The sequence below is a fragment of the Oryza sativa genome, chromosome 9 (assembly GCF_034140825.1).
Source record: "Oryza sativa Japonica Group chromosome 9, ASM3414082v1".
Classification (NCBI taxonomy): domain Eukaryota; kingdom Viridiplantae; phylum Streptophyta; class Magnoliopsida; order Poales; family Poaceae; genus Oryza; species Oryza sativa.
This window is the reverse complement of record NC_089043.1, coordinates 21,772,283-21,799,018: the sequence shown is the minus strand read 5'-3', so window position 1 is coordinate 21,799,018 and position 26,736 is coordinate 21,772,283. Positions and strand designations below refer to the sequence as shown.

At 43.3% G+C, this 26,736-nt stretch overlaps 5 protein-coding genes and 1 long non-coding RNA gene across 11 annotated transcripts; 2 read left to right on the top strand and 4 right to left on the bottom strand.

Annotated features, from left to right (window-relative positions):
* Positions 1 to 1,014: 1,014 nt before the first annotated feature.
* Positions 1,015 to 2,331, bottom strand: LOC4347284 (2-hydroxyisoflavanone dehydratase). Its single transcript, XM_015795665.3, has one exon. The coding sequence runs from the start codon at positions 2,329 to 2,331 to the stop codon at positions 1,168 to 1,170; it is 1,164 nt and encodes a 387-aa protein (XP_015651151.1). The 3' UTR covers positions 1,015 to 1,167.
* LOC4347283 (protein transport protein SEC23 C) lies at positions 1,015 to 10,630 on the bottom strand. Its single transcript, XM_015795664.3, has 14 exons — positions 10,506 to 10,630; positions 9,171 to 9,736; positions 8,866 to 9,081; positions 8,581 to 8,754; positions 7,960 to 8,121; positions 7,650 to 7,792; positions 6,880 to 6,955; positions 6,170 to 6,345; positions 5,999 to 6,080; positions 5,712 to 5,789; positions 4,476 to 4,637; positions 4,121 to 4,384; positions 3,757 to 3,861; positions 1,015 to 3,632 (listed from the first exon to the last, which is right to left on the bottom strand). Exons 2-14 carry the CDS (start codon positions 9,678 to 9,680, stop codon positions 3,492 to 3,494), a joined length of 2,289 nt encoding a protein of 762 aa, XP_015651150.1. The 5' UTR covers positions 9,681 to 9,736; positions 10,506 to 10,630; the 3' UTR covers positions 1,015 to 3,491.
* A 2,036-nt stretch (positions 10,631 to 12,666) lies between these two features.
* LOC136351930 (uncharacterized) lies at positions 12,667 to 15,621 on the top strand. Its single transcript, XR_010735223.1, has 2 exons — positions 12,667 to 12,817; positions 14,964 to 15,621. It is a non-coding gene; the product is annotated as an uncharacterized lncRNA (long non-coding RNA).
* On the bottom strand, positions 15,253 to 16,615 carry LOC4347282 (uncharacterized). Its single transcript, XM_015757017.3, has 2 exons — positions 16,211 to 16,615; positions 15,253 to 16,079 (listed from the first exon to the last, which is right to left on the bottom strand). The coding sequence occupies exons 1-2, from the start codon at positions 16,406 to 16,408 to the stop codon at positions 15,555 to 15,557; spliced, it is 723 nt and encodes a 240-aa protein (XP_015612503.1). The 5' UTR covers positions 16,409 to 16,615; the 3' UTR covers positions 15,253 to 15,554.
* A 4,200-nt stretch (positions 16,616 to 20,815) lies between these two features.
* LOC4347281 (DPH4 homolog) lies at positions 20,816 to 22,915 on the bottom strand. Of its 4 annotated transcripts, none has more exons than XM_066303877.1 (3): positions 22,595 to 22,915; positions 22,425 to 22,448; positions 20,816 to 21,682 (listed from the first exon to the last, which is right to left on the bottom strand). In XM_066303877.1, exon 3 carries the CDS (start codon positions 21,659 to 21,661, stop codon positions 21,140 to 21,142), a length of 522 nt encoding a protein of 173 aa, XP_066159974.1. In that variant the 5' UTR covers positions 21,662 to 21,682; positions 22,425 to 22,448; positions 22,595 to 22,915; the 3' UTR covers positions 20,816 to 21,139. The 4 variants fall into 4 exon arrangements, with proteins under 4 accessions (XP_066159974.1, XP_015612507.1, XP_015612506.1 ...); XM_015757021.3 differs by having other exon boundaries at positions 22,599 to 22,915; XM_015757020.3 differs by lacking the exon at positions 22,425 to 22,448.
* Positions 22,916 to 23,810: 895 nt separating this feature from the next.
* LOC4347280 (cyclin-dependent kinase inhibitor 6-like) lies at positions 23,811 to 25,488 on the top strand. Of its 3 annotated transcripts, none has more exons than XM_066303876.1 (3): positions 23,841 to 24,038; positions 24,136 to 24,234; positions 25,161 to 25,488. In XM_066303876.1, exons 1-3 carry the CDS (start codon positions 23,962 to 23,964, stop codon positions 25,228 to 25,230), a joined length of 246 nt encoding a protein of 81 aa, XP_066159973.1. In that variant the 5' UTR covers positions 23,841 to 23,961; the 3' UTR covers positions 25,231 to 25,488. The 3 variants fall into 3 exon arrangements, with proteins under 3 accessions (NP_001390756.1, XP_066159973.1, NP_001390757.1); NM_001403828.1 differs by having other exon boundaries at positions 23,900 to 24,053; positions 25,161 to 25,464; NM_001403827.1 differs by lacking the exon at positions 25,161 to 25,488 and having other exon boundaries at positions 23,811 to 24,729.
* Positions 25,489 to 26,736: the final 1,248 nt, after the last annotated feature.

Genomic DNA, 26,736 nt, shown 5'->3' with positions numbered 1-26,736 from the left:
TGTTGTTATCACCGACTGAAGAAGTTCTATTATACCTGCTCTAAGAGTTGTTTTTAACCGAGTTCTTCCTACTGTCCAACTAAAAGGCTTAAAAGACTATACATGTGGGGCCTCGCAGGCTCTCGCTCTATTATGTACTCCCTCCGTCTCAAAACAAATTAACTTAGGAGGAATGTGACACATCATATGACAATGTATCTAGACAATGCCGGCATACACTATAATCTACATTGTCAAAATTTTCTAGAATTTGCAACAACCATTTACGAAGAATTTAGAAAACGAGAGTACATTATTCCTTAGAGGAATTAGAATCCATTTCCAGCTCTTTGTTGGGTAGGTCCTGAGTTCAAATATCTATAAGAGCGAATTTCATATTGGGTTATTTGAGACCCGTTTGATAGGCTAAGTTACTAATTTATAAAAGGATGTATATATCCGGTTGGATATAGAGACTGGGTAAAAAAATACCCTTCTCTAAAAATAATAATAATAAAAAGATCTTTGTTGGGTGAAAGTCGACTCTTCTCTCCACCGCAGCACCAACTAATCTAATCTAAGGTGATAATTGCCATTAGGGCATGTACAGTGGTTGTCAATAGTGATCTCTTAACGTTGTTAATTAGGAATACTTGTTGACATGTAAGAAAGAGAAAGAGAAAGAAAAAGAGGAGAGACAAAGTATCGTTGTTATGCATAACAACGACTCTTAATCACTATAATATGGAAATATGGTTGCACGAGGATAAAATAATGGAAAGAATATTAACAAAATGAATATTTCTTGAGTTAATGATTAGAACCTTTGTCGTCTCAACTATTATAAAGACACATCTCTAAATAATCTTGTATTGTCTAAGAGACCATACTCGTCTCTATCATTTAACATACCCTTATGTTCCCTAGTCCATGCGATGGTTCATTGTAAGGTAATAGTTGCCACTTTTGATTATGCAAGAAAAAAAAATCTATCGATGACCCTTCTAGGGATGTACTATTACAAATACATCACAATTTTGTGGCACGCAATCAATTTCAGTTTCACCTTCGAAAGCTTAGTAGTGTTTGTACACTATTTACTTCGATTCGATTTCAACCCAGTGAATGATGAGTGAAACAAATAACTCGATTCAACTTCAATGTTGACTTATATACGATCCAAGCAGCTCATCCACCGGCTATGAACGCCACGATGCGATCCATGAGCTGCTTGGCATTCTCGCACTCCGAATTCCCCAGGAAGAACACGTGCCCCTCCCCCTCCGACTCGAGCCACGCCGCGCTCCCGCGCCACGCGCTCGCCGCCACGGCGTCGTAGTACGCGCGGTTCCTCGCCGCGAGCACGTCCTTCCCCCCCGCGCACACGAGCATCCTCTCGCACGCGAGCTCCTCCAGCACCGGCCCGCCGGCCGCCAGCGGGTTCAGCCGCGGGTCGTCCGCGCCGGCGGCGGCGCCCGGGCACGCGTAGTTCCACATCGCCGCGGTGATCGCGGCGCCGCCCTCCGGCTCCCCCTCGATCTCCTTGCTCCCGCCGAACCACGGGTGCAGCAGGATCGCGCCCTCCATCCTCGGGCGCCCGCCGCTGGCGGCCGCCCTCACGAGCATCTCGTGCGCGATGTTGGCGCCGGCGCTGTCGCCGGCGACGAAGAGGCGAGCCGTGTCGCCGTGCTCGGCGATCCATCCGTCTTGCGCCGAGGCCGCCCACTGGAGCGCCGCCCACGAGTCGTCGTAGCCCGCGGGGAGCGGGTGCTCCGGGGCGAGCCGGTAGTCGACGGACACGACGAGGACACCGGCCGCCGCGGCGAGGGAGTTGACGTAGTTGTGGTACGTCTCGGAGCCGGCCGACTCGATGAAGAACGCGCCGCCGTGGAAGAAGACGACGACGGGGAGCTTCTTGGAGGGCTCCTGAAGCTTGGGGAGGAAGAGGCGGACGGAGACGCCGGTGTCGGCGTCGAGGACGACGTCCTTGGAGGTGACGCCGGTGGCCTCGTCGAGACCAGCGGGCAGGACGGGTGGCCGGTTGAGGCGGTCGATCTTGCCGCTCTTGTAGATGCGGAAGTGCGCCGGCGACTCTAGCACCACCTCGTCTTCGGCTTCTTGCTCAGTGGTCATCAATGGAGGAGACGAGTTCTTCTGGGAGGCAGAACGAACTGCAATTCTCCTCGTACCGAAGCCTCTGGTAGATCCATATGATGGTCGAAGTAAGCAGCTTCTGCTACTGTGATCCACTGTTCGTCGCCGGCGAGGTTGGGTGGCCGCCCAACCAGCCGAAACGGTGGCTCCTCCATTGATGGACATGGAGAGGTGAGGGTTTGGACTTGGTGTGGCCATGTGGCAACAGATAAGCCTCTGGGGAGAGAGAGCTTTTGGTGTGGCAACATATAGGCCTCTGAAAGTCTGAGCTCATATGTTGTTTGAACTCTTGGATAGTTGGATGATACACTAAATCAATGGCTGAAAATCCATGAAATATTAAGCATGTGTTTTATCAATCCATGCAATGAAGCATGTGTTTTTACCATGATGCCATTAACCTGGGACCGCTGGACGGGATGACGTGCTTGCACGGGAAACATAATCTCCTGATGGCAGAAATCAATGAAGCACGCGCAAGGACTAAGGCAAATGTTTTAGCTGAACGGTTATCTATATTCTATTTTTTTTAGATAAAAGTATTTTTTTATGGAATATCTAGGAGAGAAATCGATGCACTTTTCCAGCATCATTCACAGTAACTCCAGAAGTGAACTCTAGAGCCAAATGATACATTGAGCAAGGGCGAGCATCCATGGCCCACTAGTGACTAGTGAGATATTTCCTTTTCTTTGCACCTAACTTACGTTAGTATAAAAACTTTGATAAAGCACCAGCAACTGAAACGATTTTTATTTTGTATTAATACTTCCATGAATCAAAATTAATAATCATAAAACTACATACATTCAGTCAATTTAAGTTTTCTATTAATAAGTATTTTTATTTTTCTTGGAGTCTCAATTCGGTATGCTTCTTGTTTTAATAGTTCAGAAATTTGAAATTAATAAATACTGAACGTAACTCAGTTTGAAGTCTCAACTATAGAGTAGTTTTTTTTTCATGATTTCCTACTTGATATATATGAATTAAAATGCCAATATGAATTTTGTAAGGTTGCGTACTTTATACACAACCGGTAGAAGCCCGGCAGAACTAGTCATCGGCATACACGGAATGTAGACAGGAGAAACTACAAAAGCAAGGTAATGAAGGTTGCTAATTTTTACACCGTCTGAAAAAGAATACAACACATTTTACCTGTATTTATTATTTCTAATTAAAGAACTTTTTTTAATGAAAATCTCATATATGCAAGAAAAAAAAAAGCACAAACGTGTAGCACTACCATGAGGCAATTTAGTGGCTAAAAAGTAGTAAAAACAGGTTTAAAAAGTGGAAGATGTTCCTTACTGCACAGCAGAAGAAATTACTGATCGTACAAAATTATTCATATCCTATTGGACTGCTAGCCGCATGAGATGGTCCATGAAGACCTGGAAGCTCACATCATCTGTGAATATGACGTCTCCTCCATGAGAAGAATTATCAGAATTATATGTGACAGATGGATTAAGCTTTGCCAGTAAAAATCGAGCCTGAAATTTTAGAGAAAAGTAATATATAAATTGATTTTTGAACGTGTTCATTAAATAGCCAAGAACTATCAAACCCATCCAGAATTCCAGATCAACTGCAAATAGTACAGAACAAAAGTTATACCTGAGACCCATACTGATCACAGACGACCAAACGGGGTACAGGAAACCGCTCCCTGATTATAGTATCAGCTTCCTCATGTGGAGATTTTAACAATTGGGCAAATACCTGAATATCATGAAAGGTTCAGCACTGGATGGCAATGCACTACTGCACTTTAAATGCAGCTTAGATAAAAATCTGTGTTAGCCCCTAATATATGAAGAAAGGTATATCGATAGGAAGGTGAGATATTACACTAAAGCAGATTATAAGATGTATTTGATAAATAATCTCACTAAAGCAGACTATAAGATGTAGTATTTGATAAATAATCTCTGCAAACAAGAATCGAGCTGCCATACAGCCATAGTTGACACGCTATTACCTCGTGGTCTTGTTGATCTTGGTAACCAGCATTTCGCCACTGTGCAATCGTTATCCCATGGAAGATAACAACAGTAAAATAAGAATCCAATAAAAGAATCTTGTCAGCTGCAATTGCAGTTACATCTAAGAGAACTGGCTCTGGCCCAGATTGAAATGAATAGGATATAAGTGAAGGCTGAATCATCACGACTGCATTGGTTACATCTTCCCTGTCCAATACCATCCTAAAATATGCAGTTTCATCAGGACTATTGTTAAAAACCTGCATAGAAAACAAATATTTAGTAAGCAAAGGTATGAATCTCCCATACATGTCACATTCTTTTCTTAATGAACAAAGGCGAGCTCCCTACCTGAACAAACTGAGAACGCCTCAAATTAAAAACAAATTGGGGAAATATTGATATACGCGGGGACAAACTAAAGGATGAAGGGTTTTCCTTCTGATAGTCACCAAATTTGGAACATAGACGTATCAAAGCTCGATCAAGCCATCTTATAGGATCAAAATCAGCCTGAAAAGAATCCAGAACGAGATAGTGTTACACAAAATGAACAATTGTTTGGATTAAGAATGATCTAAAATCTATACTCCCTCCGTCCCTAAATATAAGGGATTTTGGTGTGATGTGACACATCCTAGTACAACGAATTTGGACAGAAACTGACCAAAATCCCTTATATTTAGGGACGGAGGGAGTACTACAGAGAAACTATGGCGCAACTGGCATCCAGAGAAACTGCTTACAAGTATTGTTGAGGTCAGGAAGCCATATGACCACAAATAATTCCAGACTTATGCTCTCTTGTTTTCTAAGTGCACGCTTCCTAAATTGCTAAACGGTGTGTTTTTTTGCAAACAAAAATCATATAGGAAAGTTGCTTTAAAATATCATATTTCCATTTTTCATGTTTTTTATTGCTAAAATACTTAAATTAATCAGACACTAACGAGCCACCCTGATTTGTGTGCGCGGGAGAGGAGTTCCCAACCTTCTCTCCTGAACGCACTCAGTCCCTAAAACTTATGTATCACATGGTTGTATGGGAATTGTACAGAACAGGCCAGAAGAACATGTGAGCACAACGGCATTTAATTGTAATAAGCTTTCGAAGTCTGAAAAAAATTGGTATCCTTTATTGCTGTTTGTGTTTAAACCTACACAAATTTGTATAAAGCAACACAAGGCGAGACCAAAGTCTATTTTTTTTCTTGAACACGCCAGAGAGTTGTGCTTCATTATATTAAGAAGAAAAGAATCTAAGGAGACTCATACAAACCCTTAAGGTTAGTACAATGACACTAAAAGAAATGAAACTACGAGCAGCGACCCAAAAAAACTTTATGGCCAAATGCTACTAAGCCCTTTGACCCCCACCGTACATCACAATTTGTTCTCATCCCTAATGTCCTGTATAAGAGCATTGAAATTAGGTGAGGTACCTCAAATACACAAAACAAAGTAAAATAAGCCATGTGATCAAAATAACAAGTTGGTTCAGTTTGTGCTGCAAAAAGAAGCTAAGAAGTATAACATATTTGAATTTTGCATAATTGCTATGGCAGATATAGTCAGACTCATAAGTACCTCAGTTTCCATCTTAAATGAGACCAAGCGTGCCATGACAGCAGCTGCAGCTTCTTGGTCAAAGCCACCTATAAGCTCCTAAAGCATACAAAGTTTATTAAGGACAAATGACTGCACTTTTAAATTAAAACACATACACGCAGTGAAACACATTGGGAATGAATAAGCATTAGTCCCTGCACCTTTATTTTGAGCAAGTGAAACTTGTTCGTATCAATGAAATCAACTACATCTGGCAAAAGGAAAAATGAATGGGAATTCATGGGTTAAAGACAATAAAAACTTGCCTGCACACTATCAGAACCAGAAACCCATCTTCTGGAGATCGTAGTAGCTCGTAATCTCATTTGTCCCTCATGATGCTGATAACTGATGATGTGTTTCCAACTTAGTCAGGTAAATACATCTTAAACAGAGTAAGCTGCTTAGCAAAAGCTAAAGGGAAAACAGTTTCTTACTAGGTTAAGAATTGAAAGTAGAACTGGTTACTTGCTGCTTGGCCAATTGTATTTGATCCATCTTTCTTTGCAATATCATATACTAAGCAGAGTGATGTTTTCTTGTCAAGGCCACACATCTTCCAAGCACTAGTATTTCCCTGACCAATAACGGTGTCTGATGATAGAGGGCTTTTCTGCATGTGAAAACTGCAGTGTTAGAAACAACAAAATTACTCTGATTCTATAAGCTACAATCTCTAGTATATAAATGAACTTGTGGTGGTGATAGAAGTTGGTGGAATTTTCGGTGGATAACTATATCTTTTGCACATCTGGCTTGTAAATTGTAATAAGATTTTATTTCTGAATTGATGTTTAGTTGCAAATTGCAAATTACATATGTTTAGCTGATATATTTATTTGGAATTGGTGCAACTCTCAGGGTATTTAGCTAGTACTCCCTCCTTCCCAAAATACAGCTACCTAGGAAGTTTTTGGAGGTATTAAAGATTATGGTGCAAGGTCAAAAATACCTCTCGTTATAGTCTAGGGCTAGGTATTTCGTGTGATATAGTAGTACATTGCTAGGGGTAGGATGGGAAAGTAAGTGCAAAAAAAAAAATCACCTTTTACAATCCTAGGTAGCTAAAATTGGCACAAATTTGAATCTCAAACGTAACTATATTTTGGGACGGAGGGAGTAGTATTGAATAAAATAGATAATATACCTTCTCCAGGGAAGCACAAGGTCCAATAATGCCTTGGATCTTGACATCTTTTGAGCAGTTAATCTCAAGAATACCACTGTACAGGAAATGTAAACATATTATATGAATTAAAATACTACCCTTTTTTTTCAAAAAAATCAATGTAAAATATTAAAAAAGTCTCAAGTATGAGTTCCAGTGCAGCCCGGTATAACTGTTCATGAGGAAAAAACACGATAAAAAGAAACAGCATTAAACAGGTCTCCTAATTTCAAGGAAATAATGGTAAATAAAAATTACTATGAGAATTGTTTGAGTTTGAAATAAAAATAAGTCCTATTCTATGCTGGAAAGCAGATTTTTAGTTTGTAAACATATGGTGAAATTGAAATTGGCGCACTAGATGCAATGTTCGGAAAAACCACTAGTGACTTTTAGTAACACATGCAGGTTAATGGTCTTTGTACGCAGAACGGCTGGGCTACCTTGAGAACTATATCTGGGCATGTGCGTTTTCAGTGCATGGTATGTACAATACTAATGAGATGTGACCAAGTGTTTTAACTTTGAAAAGGAGGTAGTGAAAACTAATCCAACTAATAATTGTGAAAGAAAAGGGTATAAAGAAACAGTAGTTTGCCTATGGATAAGTTCGCTTGCATGCGAAAAGTTCAATATGGAAGGTAACTTGAATAAAATCCTTGTCTTTAATCTTACAAATATATAACTAAACAAAGTTAGAAAACACTGGAATGACTCAAAATAACTCAGGCTAGGTAAAAGGATTTTACTTGAATGATAATCCAAGATCGTTGTCTGATGACTGAAAAATGCGAAGAAGCGAGTCTTTGAAAACAGAGTGACCAAAACTTTCCGCAAGGACAACAATTCCTCCAGTCTTCTCAATTGCAACCTTCATTTCAGCAACACCAACCTGGGAAAATTAAAGACAAACAATAAATAGTCCAAATAAGATAACCATTCATTTCAATCCACATAATAGAGATACTGTGATGTTGTCTGAGAAAGCATCGAGCAGGTTGCATTTTGTCTGTAAAAAGGTATTTATGGCCTCATGTTAAAAATAAATAAGCAACATACCTGGTCAACTGCACAAGCAAACACATCCAGAACATGCCCCTGGTGCACAAGTTGCTTTGCAATCTGATCATAGAACTTGACAGCTTTATCATAAAGTGGAGCTGAGTCTTTATCAAGATCTTTGTGTGAGCGAATTGGCTCTAACAAGGATTTGGATACAATCTGCGAATTTTTCAAGACAGTAACCATCCCTCACATGTCTACGCAATATAATTTTGTAATGTGAAAAAATATAGTTGACACCACGATTAAGCAAATAAACATTTGTAGAGCCAAATAAACACCGCGATCAAGGCAATTATATGCTTGTGCACATTGTTGCCCTGTAATATAGGGTTATCACATATTGCCTATTGATGCGCAACGAATTGATGTGATGTGAATGAAAACAGTGAGATAGATGTGAGCTTACCTTAAAAAAACAGTTGTCATTTGTGCTAGAACAAAGCTAAAAGACTAGCATGAAACTAGGTAGGTGTGCCTTTCCATTGCTTATTTAATTAATTAAATAGTCCACAAGCACATATCAAAGGAGATATATGAGCATGCGAATCAATTGCTGACAGTATAGATGAACAAGTAATTTTAAAGAGAATGCACTACAATAGAATTAGGACTCACAGAACCAGGTCCCTCTGTAGATGGACCACCAACAAATGCCATAATCCTAGCACCTGATCCAGGGACACACACACCAAGAAGACTGGCCGCCACGCTTAATGCAGCTCCAGTGCATCTTGATGCACGTTGATCAGCTGGAACAGGCCAAGGGTCCTTTTGCAATTCTTCTATTACCTACAGATGCAGAGAAATATTATCAGCAATTTGAACCATTGAAAGTTCAGGATAAGATGTTATATTACATATACAATAGTATTTCCTATTATTATATTATTGGTTCTTAACTGCATTCAACACAAACTCACACTCAGAAGCAGGTAACAGGAACCTAGCAATGCTCTCTGATGAAAGACCGTCCCTAGTACCAGCAATCACCCCTGTAGTGGGTTTTCTCTTCCCTGCAAAGAAGCACATTTGATCCAACATTTCATCCTTGGTGACCTCCTTTGTTCCCTTGAATACATATGATTTTGGAAGCAAGCCAAAACCCAATTCATGAACCTGTATGCAACAATATTGAAAATATTACTAAATTAACCTATGCATAACGCAATTAAGAATGGAGCATTCATGAGAGCACAGTGAACCACCTGTACATATGTCCCAAAAGTAATGAATCCAACAAGGGAATTATCTGGTAATAGCTCAACAACTTGTGCGAGTGCAGACTTCAAATAACCAATTTCTTCCTCAATCATGCAAGTATCAACAACAAACATGAAAACCGGTGGCACTACAGGGCCAGTTTCAGCAGTGGATATGTACTCAACTGTGGTGTACTGAGGGAAAAGTTCTGCAGGGAGATTGCTTTCTGAGATTGAGGAGTAATGCTGTGGGAAGTGATTGCGCTGAAAGCAGAATGGGCAAACCCAGATCTTTGCGACATAGTCAACAATGGAGAAAGGGTTGAGGATGGAACGGCACATCCGGCAACGGAGGGGAGAATATGGGAGAACAGGGATATCAGGAACTTGTTTCAGAGGAGTATAGATAGCAGAAATAGGAACAACACAGCTCAAAGCATCCTCCCTCGTGCCTGGAATAACATTCCAGGGCATCCTTATCCCATCTTGTGCCTCAAGGTCAAGGAACTCAGACATTTTCAGCAGTCTTTATATAATTCTGTCAGGCCTCCACTAGTAAAAGGATATGCCGCCTGCAATATCAAATTATTAGCTTTGCTGAATACTGAAGAACTGAAAGAAATTAAACAATAAATACGAAAAATATAATCAAGACAAAAAATAACAAAGAGAAGAAGGCCCTTGAAAGTGGATGCCAGTTACTACCGAAATACTGTAAGGAAAACCAATAACCCTGATCCAAAACCTTGAAAGTCGATTTAAGTATGACAAAGTGGTTGCTAATGGTTGATATCTCTACTTATTCAACTTCACAAGGCGAAGTTGGTCTGACATTGCAAAACTCTCTCTCTCTCTCTCTCTCTCTCTCTCTCTCTAATTATACAAAAATACAACGAGCTAACAAATACCAATATTTACGGTTCAACAACCAAAAAAAAACTCGCGGAATTTGCATAATTACACACAAATCAGAACCTAACTATTCGCCTGCCAATTAAAAAAAAACATAGACCAGAATTGAAGTATTCGCTTGTCCCACATTGTGTTTGTGCTCCAAAACACACACACACACACACACACACACACACACACACACACACACACACACACACACACGAAGGGTTCCTCCTATTTGATACACATGCATAACTCCGTAGATTCGAAATTGAATCACCCCCATCCATGATCAAACGACTTCGCACCAGAGAACGAGCAACCCCAGATCCCCTAAAAACATCGCCCCAAACCCAAAATCTCAAATAAGTGGAGCAGCCAGCCAAGGGGACGAGGCGGCTAACCTGCGAATACTAGAACGCTGCTAGGCAACGGGGTGCTACTGACCTGACAGCACCGCGCCGCAGGCAGCGGCGGCCGGAGTCGGTGGAGGAGGCGGCCGAGGCGAAACGGGCGGGGCGCGCGAGCGCGATGCGATCGGGAGAGAGAGGACTCCGCCTCCGGCAAACAGTAGCGCCGGCTGGGTCCTCCGGTCCCAGTAGTACGTGCTGGGCTGGGCCGGGCCAAAATTATGTTGGGCCGGAACGCGATTTCGACGTATCGCTTGACGGGCCAAAATCATGTTGGACCGGAAGTGATTTCCACGTGGAATAAGTTCACTTCATAACCCTCAAATGTGATCGAAATCTAATCCATGACCCTAAACTACAAGAGAGAATCCCTTATATGCCACTGAAAATTAGTCTGATACCTTATATGCCATTGAAAATTAGCTTTTCCCTTATATGTCATTGATCCAAATTTGCACACCCTCTCATGCCCCTCCCGTCAGTTGACCGTGTATTGGCCGTTAATTCTCAAGGAAAAAAGACATATTTACCCTTCTGAGTATAGGGCATGCCTAACAACTCAGAGAGGGCAAATATATCTTTTTTACTTGAGAGTTAACGATCAACGCACGGTCAACTGACGGTAGTGGCATGAGAGGGTGCACAAATTTGGACCAATGGCATATAAGGGAAGAGCCAATTTTCAGTGGCATATAAGGGATCAGACCAATTTTCAGTGCCATATAAGGGATTATCTCAAACTACAAAACCAGATAACTCGACCCCCAAACTCCTAAAACCGGTGCAAGTCGACTCCCTGAGCGGTTTTGGGAGGCGGTTTTGCTGACGTGGCGCCACGTGGCGCCTACGTGGTAATATTGAACAAGTCTTCGTTACACGTGACATTGACATGGCACCTACGTGGCGGTAGAAATAAAAAATATGCGTGGGACCCATTAGTCATTCACACAAAAAGAAATGTGGGCCCACTGACATGTGGGGCCCATATGTCAGTCCTCCTTCCTCCTCCCTCACTCCTTTCTCTCTCTTTCTCTCCACTTCTTCCCCCTTCGGCCGGTGGCGCGCGGGGACAGCAAGAACGGCCAGCGGCGTTCGGCAGCGTGCGACGGGGGCCAGCGGCGGGAGGGGGCCAGGGGTCGGCGAGCCTCCTCCTCCTCCTCCACTGCCGCCGCCATCACCAAAGAACGGCCGGCGGCGGCAGCGTTCGACAGCGTGCGATGGGGGCCAGCGGCGGCGGCGGGCGGGCGGGAGCCCGCGGCGGCGGCAGGAGGGGGCCAGGGGCCGGTGAGCCTCCTCCTCCTCCACCGCTGCCGCCATCACCAGAGAGCGGCCGGCGGCGGCAGCGTTCGACAGCGTGGGACGAGGGCCAGTGGCGGCGGCGGGCGGGCGAGAGCCCGTGGCGGCGGCAGGAGAGGGCCAGGGGCCGGTGAGCCTCCTCCTCCTCCACCGCCGCCACCATCACCAGAGAGCGCCCGGCGGCGGCGGCGGCGTTCGACAGCGTGGGATGGGGGCCAGCGGCGGCGGCGAGCGGGCGGGCGGGAGCCCGCGGCGGCAGCGGGAGGGGGCCAGGGGCCGGCGAGCCTCCTCCTCCTCCGCGCTGCCTTTGGATCTCCGCGCTTAGCCTCCGCGCCGCCGCAGGACCTCCGCACCCAGCCTCAGCGCTGCCGCCGGATATCCGCCGCGTTGCTGTCGCGGCTGCCACCGCCGCCGCTGCCGAATGTCGCCGCCGAAGTCCCCGCGCGCCACCGGCCGAAGGGGGAAAAGGGGAGAGAAAGAGAGAGAAGGGAGTGAGGGAGGAGGAAGGAGGACTGACATATGGGGCCCACATGTCAGTGGGCCCACATTTCTTTTTTTTTGTGTGAATAACTAATTGGTCCCACACATATTTTTTATTTCTACCGCCACGTAGGTGCCACGTCAACGCCATGTGTAACGAAGACTTGGTCAATATTGCCACGCAACAAAACCGCCTCCCAAAACTGCCCAGGGAGTTGAATTGCACCGGCTTTAAGAGTTTGGGGGTCGAGATATCCGGTTTTGTAGTTTAGGGTTATTGATTAAATTTCGATCACATTTGAGGGTCATTAACTGAACTTATTCCTTTCCACGTACGTGGGCGGGCAAAAATCATGTTAGGCCGGAACGGAATCTGAGCCCCCTATTTCTGATTCTACGGTGGAGATGTCCTCCACAAAAGCTTCGGCAACCAAACCCCCTCTCCGGCGATATCAGCCGGCGTCCTTCCCCGGCGAGCTCCACGACCGGAGCCGGCGGCTGCGGCGAATCCCCGCGCATGGCCCGCTTCCCCGCTTCGCCTCCTCTGCCGCTCGGCGATGCCCAGCCGCCCAAGTACCCGCCTCAACCTCTCTCTCTCTCTCTCTCAATGAATTGGCTGGTTTACATTTTATTTCTGGTTGTTCGATCAAACGATAATCTGATGAGCAAATGAACACGGATAGTGAAGAAATTGAGGACGAATTGGTGATTAGTTGGCTTCGTCCATGAGATCTACCTCGCCATCAATCTTCAGTAAAATCTTACACGATATGGAGTCCACCATGGAACTAACAAATGACAGTGCACTGAAATGGCCGGTTAGATATGCAAATCCATCGACATGTCATGCTGAAATCAATTCCATCCCTGCGGCAACTATGAGACCATGCGTCAAATTCTGTACAGGGAAATCACTTTTGGAACAACTTATCGTCAAATCATATGAAAAGCATTAAAAAATGCAATTGAAAACGATATCATGAGCCATGCTTTGAAAAAAGAAACAATGGACTGTTCCCATCAATTCGAGTAATTGACTACCCCAACTGTCTGCCATAAACAATCCACAACTTCTAACCTCTATATGATGCTCTATCAGTCTAGCTACAATGCCATCCCGGTAGCTTCTTGATTTGTTGATTGCACGAGGAAACCAGTCCTAATCTTCTACTTCCTCCGTTTCATAATGTAAGTCATTCTAACATTTTTCACATTCATATTGATGTTAATGAATCTAGACATATAACATCAACATAAATGTAAAAAAATGCTAGAATGACTTATATTATGAAACGGAGGGAGTAGGGTCTAAACTCTAACCAGAACTACTCAACACCTGGTGAGTTATGGAGTTCCTGATAGTGAGTGTTGACCCTTTTCTTCCCTGAAGATTTCGTTGTGATTTCTTGTAAGGAAGTTCATCATTGAGCAAGAAGTCCTTTATTAAAAGCCTCCAAAGGATCATCTTATATCTCTGCTACTACTATTTCTTTACCTTATGACCCAAATTTCGATGCACCAGCTTGTAGTACCACTTCACTGTGAAATTCAGTTCTGCAAGTGACCGGAGTTCCTTGATGATTCATGTGTTGCCAGTGTCGGCATTATTGCTCTTGAGTGAGTTGCAGACCAGCAGTGCCGCTTGTACAAACATGTGCAGAACAATGCAATCTTAGCCGTTAGAGCAAGTTTAATAGTATAGCCCACTACTGGCTCCAACTTATCTATAGCTAATCTAATAGCCAATTCATATAATAGTTGCTTACTATACTATTAATATATGGTCACACCTGTCATACACACATCTTGTCTTGGAGTCCGCACTGCAGCTAGCTACAGATCTGTAGCCCGCTGCTCTTCTCTCTCATCCTTTATCTTATTAAAATATGTTTACAAACCAGCTGCAAACATATTTTAAGGATATAAATGAGGAGAGAGAAGGGCAGCGGGCTACAAATTTGTAGCCAGCTGTAGCACGGACTACAAGACACAGTGTGTCTATGACAGGTGGGACCATGTATTAATAGTGTAGTATGTAACTATTGTATGAATGAGTTATTAGATTGGTTATAGATGAGTCGGAGGTAGTAGTTGGCTATACTATTGAACTTGCTCTTATAATGGTCCACCTTACGAGTTTTGCAGCTGGGCAGCCGGAAAACCACCCGTATGACCTTATCGCTTTATGTTTCATCCAGTTCACCGGAATACTGAACACTTTATGTTTCTCCTTTGACAATCAAAGTTGTGTCCCTGACCACTCTGCATGCACCCACTGCTTTACTAGGATTTAGGGGGTGTTTGGGAGACACCCCCTTAGACTGGATGTTGGCTCACCCAAAATTCACTGGGTTTCTGAATTCTGACCTTTCAATTTGCACAGGATTGGTCCCATTGGATTGCAATACTGTAGCATCGAGAGCTGTAGACTGTGGTCTGTAGCATTGTCGAGTGTGCCGTCAGTACTGGAGTGCTTGGTCCCTCCAAGCAAATTCTTCATCAGATGCCACTGCTTTTTACTACTAGCGATTCTCCTTTTCCTTTTGGTCGTATCATTTGAGTTGACATGTCATCGAGTAAAGTTAACCAACCGTGCGCTCCTGCCTCGCTTTTACATTTGTGCTGCAATGCAGCAAAGTTCTGTCTTTAGCTCATTCTATCATCCAGATGGTACAAAGAACTGCTTTGCTAAAATTACAGAAAGACTTTTTTTTTTCAGAAAGCAAAAACCATCCAAAAAATCAGATGCAAAGAAAGCAGAACTTCAATGTCAATGTGTGGGTGCCTTCTTCTGGGTTTGTGTGTTGGCGCTGTCAATGCGTGGGTGATGGTATATTTTTTTCTTTTTCCTGGTTACGACCCTTCAGGGTTGTAATCTTGTAATTTTTTCCTGCTCTATCAATAAAACTTCGCACCATCTCATGCGAGTCGTTCAAAGAAAGCAGAAGGATTCTGAAATTCTAGCTAGAGGGAGTGAAGTGAGTGAGGGTTCTGAACTCTGAACAACATGCAGCTCTGAAAAATCTCAAGGTTCATCCGAGTTATTCAGCACACAGGAGTACACGAGTATACGACACGATTACACCAATACATGCAAACCAAATTGCATGTTGTTCCAAAAATCCAAACGGAAACCAACAAGATTACAAGAAGCACACTCTCACATCATCATATCGATCTCTCCACACAACGAGGTTAACTATACCTGAGTGAAAATCTCGCATTCATCGTCGCATGCCCGCCGCAGCGTTGCCGCTTGCTAGAATGGACGGTTAAAAAGGTTCGTCTTGGCTAATAGCTTCGACAAAGTTCAGCTGCTGCTCCTACTCGGAGTAGTCTTGTAACTGTAAGCTGGAGCCGGGCTCCCGGCGAGGTTGCTGCTGCACTTGCGCCACTGCCACGAGTCGGCCGGCGTGCTGGGCAGCGGCGGCAGCGGCAGGACGGCGGGGCCGGGGAGGCGGCACAGCCCGAACGGCCACCCCTCGCAGTCACGGAGCCCCTCCCACTTCGCCGGCGACAGCAGGGGAGGCGGCGGGTCCACGGCGGCGAACGCCGACGACGCCACGGTCGCGCCACGGCTCGTGCTGCGCGAGAAGAAGCTCTTCACCGAGAAGAACGCCTCGCTCTCGTCGTCGGCGTCGCCGCCTACCTCCTCCTCCTTGCCCGTCGTCTTCTCCTCCTCCGTTACCGACTCCTTGGGACTCGGAAACTTCTCCAGAACGCTCCTCGGGTCGAGCGGCGTGAACGACCAGACGAACGGGCTCGACATCGGGGAATCCAGGCTGCACCTCGCCCTCTTCTTCATCTGCCGGTTCCTCATCTCGTTCATGATCACCTGCACCATCAATCGCAAGAACACAAAAACACGTGGATCGATGATCAAGAACTAGCTAGATGTAGACTTGTAGTTTTCTGTTTGCGAATTATCTTGTGCTGCTGCTGCTGCTGGCTGCAGCTGATGCGAACCTGCTTGGTGTCGAGCACTTCGTCGAGCAAGCTGTCATCGTCGTCGCTGTCGTCGCCGGAGCTCCAGCCGGCGGCGGGGATCCTGGCGCAGGGGACATGGCAGTGGGCGTAGGTCTCCCTGATGAGGGAGGAGAGGGACTTGCAGTAGTGATTGGTGGCTGGTAGCTTGGGATGATACTCCTGTGCCAGGCAAGGCATTGTTTGTTCCTCACGATCGATCGATCGATCAATCCAGTTGCTTGTGGCGATCGTTCATGCGATCGAATCGATGCGTTGTGCGTATAAATGGTGGGTTCACCGTGTGGAGATTGGAGAATGGGTTTTCGGGAGGACGAAGAGGGGGATGTGGACGTGCATGACAAGTGCCCTGCAACTTAAAAGGAGCTAGAGGCTCACTACTTGATCGGTATTGGAGCATGTGTAACTTGTAATCCTTTGGGTTGAAGGCTAAGTAAGAAATATTTGATCTCGACAGTACACTGCAAACTGTGGTGTGTTGCGTTTATTCCAAATAACATTCGACCACTAAAATTTTTATGGTTATATAGTCTTGGTATACAGGTACTACTACATGTTTCGCCAGTAGGAGTAATGTTTGAGTGGGTTATTTGTCGTTCTGTCAGTGTGACGAATTGAGAATGACCATACTTTTGAGATTTTCAGTTGCAATCTCCCAATCGGCCTGGAATCTATCTATCTATCTATCTATTATATTATTAAGACAGCTCGAAACAAAGGCACCACGTTCGCCGTGGGGGCTAGAAATTCCCACATTAATCGGAGAAAAAGAAAAGAAGAGTCAAAGTAGAAATACAATTAAAAATAGCTGAAATTCGGAATTAAAAATATGCAATATGGAAAGAGGAGTCCATATAGGAACCCAATACGTGATTAATCAAAATTCAAAATAAAAATAAAATAAAATCCAAAATTAGAAAAGGAAAGGAGAATATAAATACAATTTAAAAATAGCTAAAATTCGGAATTAAAAATAAGCAATATTGAAAGAAATTTCCATATAAGAACCCAATACGAAATTAATCAAAATTCAAAATAAAAATAAAATAAAATCCAAAATTAGAAAAGGAAATAAGAGTCCAAGTAGGAATACAATTTAAAAATAGCTGAAATTCGGTATTAAAAATAAGGAATATTAAAAGAAGAGTTCATATAAGAACCCAATACAAGATTAAGTAAAATTCAGAATAAAAATAAATAAATCTAAAATTAGAAAAAGAAAATAAAAGAAGAGTTCAAGTAGGAATACAATTTAAAATTAGCTGAAATTTGGAATTAAAAATAAGCATACTGAAAAAAGAATCCATATAAGAACCCAATACGAGATTAATTAAAATTTAGAATAAAAAATAAAATAATATCCAAAGTTAGAAAACAATAAAAGAGAGTTCAAGTAGGAATACAATTTTAAAATAACTGAAATTGAAAATAAAAAAATAAAAACATTAAAATAACACAAGACGGGATTAAATAATTTTTTTAAAAAAATTCTAAAATTAGAAAAAGAAAAATAAGATTTCAATTAGGAATACAATTTATAAATAACTAAAATTTTTGATAAAAATAAAGATTATTAAAATAAAAGGCCATCTAAAACACATGACGAGATATATTAAGTAACATACCTATAAAGGAGTAGAGTGGTGGCGGTTGATATGACATATAAAAATTGTTAATAAAACACCAAATAGAATCTTAATGACGATTAAAAGGAGAGACGTCAGGGAGGCCGTGAAGCAATAAAATTTAGAATAAAAAATAAAATAATATCCAAAGTTAGAAAACAATAAAAGAGAGTTCAAGTAGGAATACAATTTTGAAACAACTGAAATCGAAAATAAAAAATAAAAACATTAAAATAACACAATAAGGTATTAAATATTTTTTTAAAAAAAAATTCTAAAATTAGAACAAGAAAAATAAGATTTCAATTAGGAATACAATTTATAAATAACTAAAACTTTTGATAAAAATAAAGATTATTAAAATAAAAGACCATCTGAAACACATGACGAGATATATTAAGTAACATGCCTATAAATGAGTAGAGTGGTGGCGGTTGATATGACATATAAAAATTGTTAATAAAACACCAAATAGAATCCTAATGACGATTAAAAGGAGAGACGTCAGGGAGGCCGTGAAGCAAACGAGTAAGGCGGTTGCCGGGACTTCTAGAAAGTAAAAAAAAAACAATTTTTAGAATCACAATGACAATAAAGAGTAGGTGGCGGACGGGCTGTAGATCAGGGACACAGTGACATCGTTTGATGGCACTTCTAAAAATTATTAAAAATAAAACTACAAGTCCAATTTTTAAAGGTTCGGAACTTCTGAAAAGTAAAAAAAACCAATGATAATCATGTTCGATTTTAAAATCAAAATGAAATAAAGAAGGGAGGCAGCGGGCGAGCCGTAGAGGATTACAATGGCAAAGCCGCTAACGGTTTGGCGGGACTTCTAAAAAGTAAAAATGAACTTAAACGATAATTATGTTCGATTTTTAAATTCTCAATGACAATAAAGAGATAAGACAGTGGACGTGTCGTAGAGGAGTATAATAGCAACGTTTGATGGGACATCTAGAAATTATAAAAATGAAACCCAACGTGACAATAAACTCTAAAAACTATAAAATCCAATTTTTAAAGGTTCCAATAAGAATGAATAGAAATAGTGGTAGATCGAGCAAGCAAATAAAGAAGGAGATGAGACATAAGGGGTAGCAACTGGTGTGACTTTTAAAAACTATATAATTAGAAACATGATGATGATAAGATTTGGTCTTTTAAAGTCTTAAGACAATGAGATAGCTATTTAATAAATTTTAAGTAAAATCATACTTAAAAAAATATATGATTTTGTTTGGGTGCTAGCCGTGCAATTGCGCGGGCCAACCAGCTAGTTCAAAGTGAAGGGAATTAAATCGCATCATTAGTAAACAGTATTCGCCTCAACACCTCAACAAGATCACAACTACAACTGCAACACGTACTTGTTCTTTAATCCACAAGGCTCCCAGCTCCAGGCCTGTACCAAACCGGGTACACTTTTCCGGTGAAACGTCGCCGTTGGGATAAATTTGCCTTCTTCTCCACACCCCCACGCAGCACTAAATTCAGGGGAGAAAATAACCGTGCAACGTACTACTCATCAACGCATAGTTCCAAGCTATATAACCGTGTTTGCTTGCAGTTGTGGTGGCTGCGTCAGATCACGCTCGTTTTTTCTCTTTTGCCGGTTGCTTCCACGGCGAGCTCAGGCAAAGCGAGCTCGTCGTGGCCGGCGAAATGCTCGAGTGCGTGCGCTCGCGCCGCTCATGGCCGTTGTTTTCGCGGCTCTCTTAAAGCAAACGCTAAACCAACCTCGCACCAAACTGCTATGCCAAGTGTGAGGCGAGGCAGGACGAAGGCTACCTCGCATAGGGTTCTCACTTCTCAACGACGATGAGGTCATGGAGCACTAAGGAGAGATGCACTCTAGAACTTGCATGCGAAGAACTTCTAGTTCAAGAGATATGGCGTGTAGCTTTCAGGAGCATTGGGATGGGAGATCAATTGGGCAGAGTTAAATTTCTCTTGCCTTTTGGCTTGCCTCTAGAATATGTGAAGGATATTGTTAAGTGAGAATACGATTCTCAAGATGAAATGCTTCGATTTTTTTAGTGCACTACCTACCTTTTTATGATCTACAAGTTAGTACTGTACCTCTGAAGTATAGTAGTAGTAATGATTAATGAAGACAGTAAGTGTATTTATGTAGTTTTCATTTGCTCAGTTTTATTAGGTTTTAGGACAACTTGGATTGTACAAATTAAGTTTAGGTGTAACTCCCTCGGTTCCAAAATATACTAATTTCTAAATTGTTTAGCAAATACTAGAGTAAGGTCAAAAGGAATTTTAAGTCACTTCAATTGTTAATTTTTGAATTTTGAATTGCTTAGATTTTCTTTCTAGCCATCTGATTGGCTTTGAAATCATTGAAGCGATGGGAATTATGGGAATCAACACAGAAATCCTTGTTATACTGGGATACAAAATTTAGATTTCCCACGATACAAAATTTAGATTCCAAATATCCTTATATTTTGAAACGAATGGATGTAATCAAGTAAGTTGGCTTCGGCACTTGTCAATACGCAAATGCTTTGCCGTACATGGCAAGCAGTGCACGCACATGCAGAATATATACAAAAATGCAACGCAAGTAAAATAGATGAGCAATGTGACCACCGTCTTTGTACAGATGACTTACCGCTAACGGCAGATATAACTTTACAGACAACTGGATAATAATGCTGATGGGTGATAGATTATTCATCATCAGTTTATCATTAGAATACGGCACAACTGTTCTGTATAGGATGCCGTCCTTGCTTAGCAGTACAGATACTACTAAACGATAAATTACAGCAAGGACGGCAAGTCGGCAACTAACAACGGGTTCTTGTCACTTGTCAAGACAAGAGGCTATAGAGTTTAGACGGCTAAATAACATCACTTTTCAAACCTAATAAAACGGTAAGCATTCATGTAGCTGTTGTGCTGGTGTACAAATTGACTGATGCAAGCAATAAATCAGTCAAGATTTACCAAAAGACATGTATTAATCACCAGATAAGCACCTTTAATTCGCTGCGGCCTGAATTGACAAAAGGTGGTTAGCTGATTACAACGGTCAAAATGTCATTTATAACCCTACAACCAACAGAGCTTACATGTAGTACTACAAAATTTCATTGGTCACACTGCATTGAGGATGATCAGAGGTACATTCTTCCAGAATTTCATTTTTAAACAGCAATGTACGTTCCATGTGCACGCCGAATTCTTCGAAGAATAGGAGGTAGCATCTTTATATTGATCTTTGCTGGCAAGCATACTGATAGATGCAAACAAAAAAAAATTACCATCAAGTTTTATTTGTAACCAATCGTGCCTTAAGAGAACATGAGCCACAGCCAAGAACAACAGATGATGGAACAGAATCAGAAGTGTGCAATTCCATCTCTCCGTCCTCCCTGACTGAAATTCCAATCTGACCAAGTTCACGTGAAGTGATTGAGAAATAATCACCACACCTACAAGGATACAAAAGCTCCACAGAATCAGCAGTACTTTCAACGATCATGTCATCAATTTCAATTTCAGTTGCAACAATTTCAAGGTTCTGTCGGGAAGATTGCAGTTGCTTATCATATTCTGCTCTAGATTTGGGATAACGTAGGATTTCCCATGCCTTTTGCACACTGAGAAATTCATTTCGCTCACTGGAAGACACCAATGGATTGAGAGCCATCTGTGCTTTGTCAGGATGTGTATTTAGTACAGCAGACTTATATGCTGCACGAATTTCATCATATGTAGCATCTTTCCTCACGGATAGAACTTCGTACAAGGTCTCCTGGTTGGAAAAGTTGCCTCCTTCAAGCATGTCTGAATAACTGTCTCTAGACTGGGCAAGGGAAAAAAAAAGTGGTTCAGCAAACATGGAACAAAAAAAAGTATGTAATTTATGTCTCATAACCTTCTGCGGCAGAAGTATTATGACTTAAGCAGAATCGTAATAACATAACATTTGTGCAAATCTGAAAGAAGGTGCATAGGAGCACCTCTCTGAAATATAACTTCTAAAAAACCAAGGCAGTTTAAAGAACTGGTATATTGCTTAAGATTTTGCAATGTCATGACACAATCTTTCCATTGAGGGGGACAGATTCAGATTGGGACTCTTGAGTTTATAGTCACAGATCTGTTACAATTTTACATTTGGCATTGCATATTGTTTTCACAGATTATCTAATTGATTATATGGATAAACTAAACATTTTAAGAAATAAACTTAAAAATAGCTTAGAAAATGTGGTTTAAACAATGCAGTAGAAGAAAGTTTTCGAGAAAACATATTTTTAGAGGCATGATCAAATAAAGTAGCCAAAAAGAACAGGGCCGCAGAGGGCACTTATTGCAAGATTATAGATTCATAGCATGACTTTAAATATGGTGATATAATGATCTACTCTTTCCAAACTTGGGGCAAAAATAAAGTGCCTACTGAAGGGATTAGCAACCTCACAAATAGGTTGACCCTGTGGGTGGGATTGCCTAAACTGAAGTACAAATTTCGGGTTTTGACCTAAAATCATCAGATGAGTGCAAAATTACTTAACATCGAGTTTAATCGTAATCATCACAACCTAGCAACGTCTGTCCTTCGGCATCTGCACATGTCAGTATCCAGCCACTTCATCAATTCATCGTAGTATATAGAAGAAACTGCTCCGCTGATCGAGACAAGTTCTACACACGATTTTGCAGCAGCAAGAACAATTCTAAGAAAACAGATACGGAGGTTAGCAACTATCACCGACAAGCAAAATAACGGCGAAGGTCTTGACGGCCGATGCAGCCTTGTGGATCGCAGGGTCGACTGCTTGCGCGGCGAAGTTGCGACGCGCGAGGCGGCGAGGGGAGGTGCGGCCGATGCGGGGTACGTGAATGGTTTCCGAACCTGGGCCGCCGTCAACCGCTGGTCGAGGCGGCGGCCGGTGCGGCGGCGCAGCCGACGGGCAGAGAGGAGGAGGGGAGGGGCGGCGCCCCGGCGGAGTTGATGGGGATTGGGGAATCGCCCGACTAGGGATTTAGGTCGTCCTCATTGGCTCGTCCGTTGGATGTGAATTCAAGAGTTGATTAGCAGCCGTCGGATCGAATTGACCACATAACATGCAACTGACAGATTTTTCTTTTCCCTCCATATTGTTTTAATGTTTTTAGGACGTTTCTGAAAGGCAACGAGAAAGAAAAACGAACGCATGACAATTGACAAAGATGAAACACATGTGGACTGGACTACTCGAGTCGAGTGAATTATAGGCGAACGTCTGACAAAGCAGTGACAGTTCCAGGACACCATGAGTCCATGACAGAGAGGATGTAAAACTCCGTCCGTGTTCATCCAAGAACTTCCCCCAGGCTTTGAAATCCTACTACACCAACTATTCAATCTTTGTCCTCCTCCCGTTCTCTCTCTCTCTCTTCCATCCATATCATTAAAGAATCTTATATGATCAACTGTGATGCCACCCAATTATCCGCAGCAGAATCTTATGTGCATCGCCCAATTATACTTGCCAATCTGCCGTCACCTCACCTGTTCTGTGTTCTGTTCACCCCCCACCCACGGGCGCCTCCCGTTCTTCACGCACGCCACTCCCCCACCGCAACTCACCAACCAGCCATCCTCCACTCCCAGAGTCCCAGTCCGCACGCAGCCAGCGACCCAACCGCGCGGCTCGCATACTGTTTCCGCTCCAACCCACGGGGGCACGGGGGGGCGCGTGGCGGCAGCCACCCGACCCAAGTACAGGTCGTGACGAGCGGTGACAGCACACCACTAGGCCGCACGCTAGGCCCCGCGCGTACACGTACGCGCGCTGCCGTTAAAACTACCCGCGGCGGGAGGAGTCTCGCGCGCCGCGCCCGCGAGTCCACGACGCCCACCACACCGCACACACAGACACACACACTCCTCTCCGCCCATAAGCTAAGCAGCTACCACCGTCCCGTCTCCTCTCCTACCTAATCCTATCGTTATCTCCTCCCGTCCCATCCAACCCCGCCCCGTAATACCCCCCCTCCATAACACCCACTGCCACGAGCCCACGACCGCATTAGCATTAGCATTAGCATAAGGGAGGGAGGGAGGGAGGGATCATTAGAGGAGGAGCACAGCACATGGCTGCCGCGGCCGCCACCGTGACGGCGGTGCAGCCAGCGGCGTCGAGCTGCGGCAAGCGCGACGGCGACAATGCGTGCGTCGTCGACATGTGCGCCTCTCTCAATCTTCCCCGTCGTCCCTTCTTCCTCTTCCTGACATGTTATCACGTCACGCGCGTGCGTTCACTGCAGGCCCAGGAAGGCGAAGAAGGGGAGGTCGCCGCCGGAGGAGGAGGTGGAGGCCTTCCTCGCCGCGGCGGAGAGCAGCGTGGCGCGGCGCTTCGCGGCCAAGTGAGTACTAAGTACATTACGGCAGCATCGCACGGTGACATCGTCTCAGCGCGAGCGAGCTGTGGCCTTTCTGTGACCGTAAGGTTTGGTTTTCTCGGGGATTTATATAGCTATAGCCCTTGCACTCGCAGCATCGGCACGGCAGTGGGCCTGTAAAATTTTCCGCTGCTGCTGAAGCTCGCGAAGTGCAGCTTGTCAGTGTGGTGTTGTTGCACTCGCAGACAGTAAAAACGCCAAATGGGGTTACTGTACATGCCTCTGGGCTTGTGGTTTCCTCTGTATTTTTCTCTTGCTTTTTGTATGCTTAGGCACCGTTTAGATCCCGAACTTTTTTTTTTCAAACTTTTAACTTTTCTGTCACATCGAATTTTCTTACACACATAAATTTTTAAATTTTTCTTTACATCGTTCTAATTTCTTTAAACTTTTAATTTTGACGTGGAACTAAACACAGCCTTATTCTATTATGCCAAATGGAGTTCTGCTTTTTTGGAAGGAATGCTGCTCAGCTGCTAGTGTAGAACCTAACAAAGTTACTGCACAGCTTGGAGTCTTGGCATCCTGATCAGGTCTCTAAAATACTTGGAGCTCTAGAGATCATGGGATAGCTCGAACAACAATACCTTTTCTCCATCGTAATCCTGGCTTCTCAACTCCAAGTGGACTTCTCTTTTCTTAAAAAAATCCAGCTGGTTCAGCCTGTGCTGATGTTCTCCAACTGGGACAGGCTGTAGAGTTTTCATGCCACCACTGCCCCAAAATTTTGAAAAATAAATTGGTTCTTTTTTCCTGTTTTGCCAGTTCGAGGGTTTGCCAAATGTGAAGTACTATTAGTGGAGGAGTAGTTAGTAGTGTTCAAAATGCTGCCAGGGCAACAATAACCCGTGTTGTAGTAATAACGTTTGTATCTTTTGGCTGTGTTAAAGGTACAACTATGACATCGTCAAGGACGCTCCGATGGATGGCCGGTACGAGTGGGTCCGGGTACGCCCGTAAAGAGGATATGTGGCAACAGCCAGTCAAAATGTCAGGAGGATGCACAGACCAATCCTGTCCTAATGAATCTTTTCTTTACCCATGTATATGTAGTTACTCGGTTACTCCATGTCATGTGTTTAGCTGTAATTTATTTAAGCTCACGAGATGACTAATCATGTAAAAGCTCACCTTGTACGTTAGCAGTAGATGCTTCGCCTGTAACGCATATGCTTAACTTGTCGTTATCCGTGGAATTTGTTGTCGTCTCCGTTTCTAGGCCTGGTTCTTTTCTTCAACTCTAAACTTAAATTTTCTTCAACTTTAAACTTCATTTTTTTTTCGTTAGCATGTTTTCAAAAATTTTCTATATAAAAGTTATTTTAAAAATATAAATAAATTTATTTTTAAGTATATAATACTCCCTCCGTCCTAAAATAAGTACAGTTTTGCACTGTTCATGTTTAACTTTTGACCGTTCGTCTTATTTAAAATTTTTTTATGATTAGTATTTTTGTTGTTATTAGATGATAAAATATGAACAGTACTTTATGTGTCACTAATTTTTTTCAAATTTTTCATAAATTTTTTAAATAAGACGAACAGTCGAACGTCTGACAAGGTTCCCCACGACTGCACTTATTTTAGGACGGAGGTAGTATTTAATATTTAATTAATGGGACAATTGATTATTTGACCATGTTTTAAAGTCTAACTATCAATTTGACTCTACTTTTTTTAGTTTGCTTATTTGACCCTGCTTTTAAAAAAACGAACCTTCCATCTGACCCTGTATTCTTAACACCGTTAAGATTTGATTTAAAAAAAAATAAAATATAATTAAAATTCATAATACCCAAAATACTCTTAGAAACCATACCCATCTCTAGCCCTATCCACATGTCTCTCCATGTCTCTCTCTCCTGCAAGCGAGTTGCGGCGGCGGCACTCGGCGGCGGCGTCGACGCGCGCAGCAGGGAGGGAGGCGGAGGCTGGCGTGCAGCGCGGGAAGGAAGGGGAGCCGGGCCTGGCGACGGAGACGGCGGCGGCGGCATCTGCATCGGTGCGCGGGGAGGGAGGCGGAGGCCGGCGCCGGCGAAGGGAGGGAGGGAAGCCGGGCCTGGCGGCGGCGGCAGCGGCGTCTGCATCGGCGCGCGGGGAGGGAGGCAGAGGCCGGCGCCGGCGAAAGGCAACGACAGTGGGCGTCGGCGTCCGCGCGCAGCGGGGAGGGAGGCGGAGGTTGGTGCGCGAAGAAGGGAGGGAGGGGCGGCGGCGACGGCAGCCGGCGCCGAAGGGAAGAAGCGACGCGGAGGAATGAAAGGAGGCGGCGTCAGAAGAAGAAGAGAGGAGAGGAGAAGAGAGAACTGACAGGTGGGTCCCACATGTAATAGGGTCAAATGAGTAAGGGCAAAAGGGACCTTTTGTGCTTCAGTTAACACCGTTAGAAGCCCTTAACAGAATAAAGTCATACCGTATCTTCAATTTTGAAAAGAAAGGTCAAATAAGCAAAGTTGAAAAAAGAGGGTC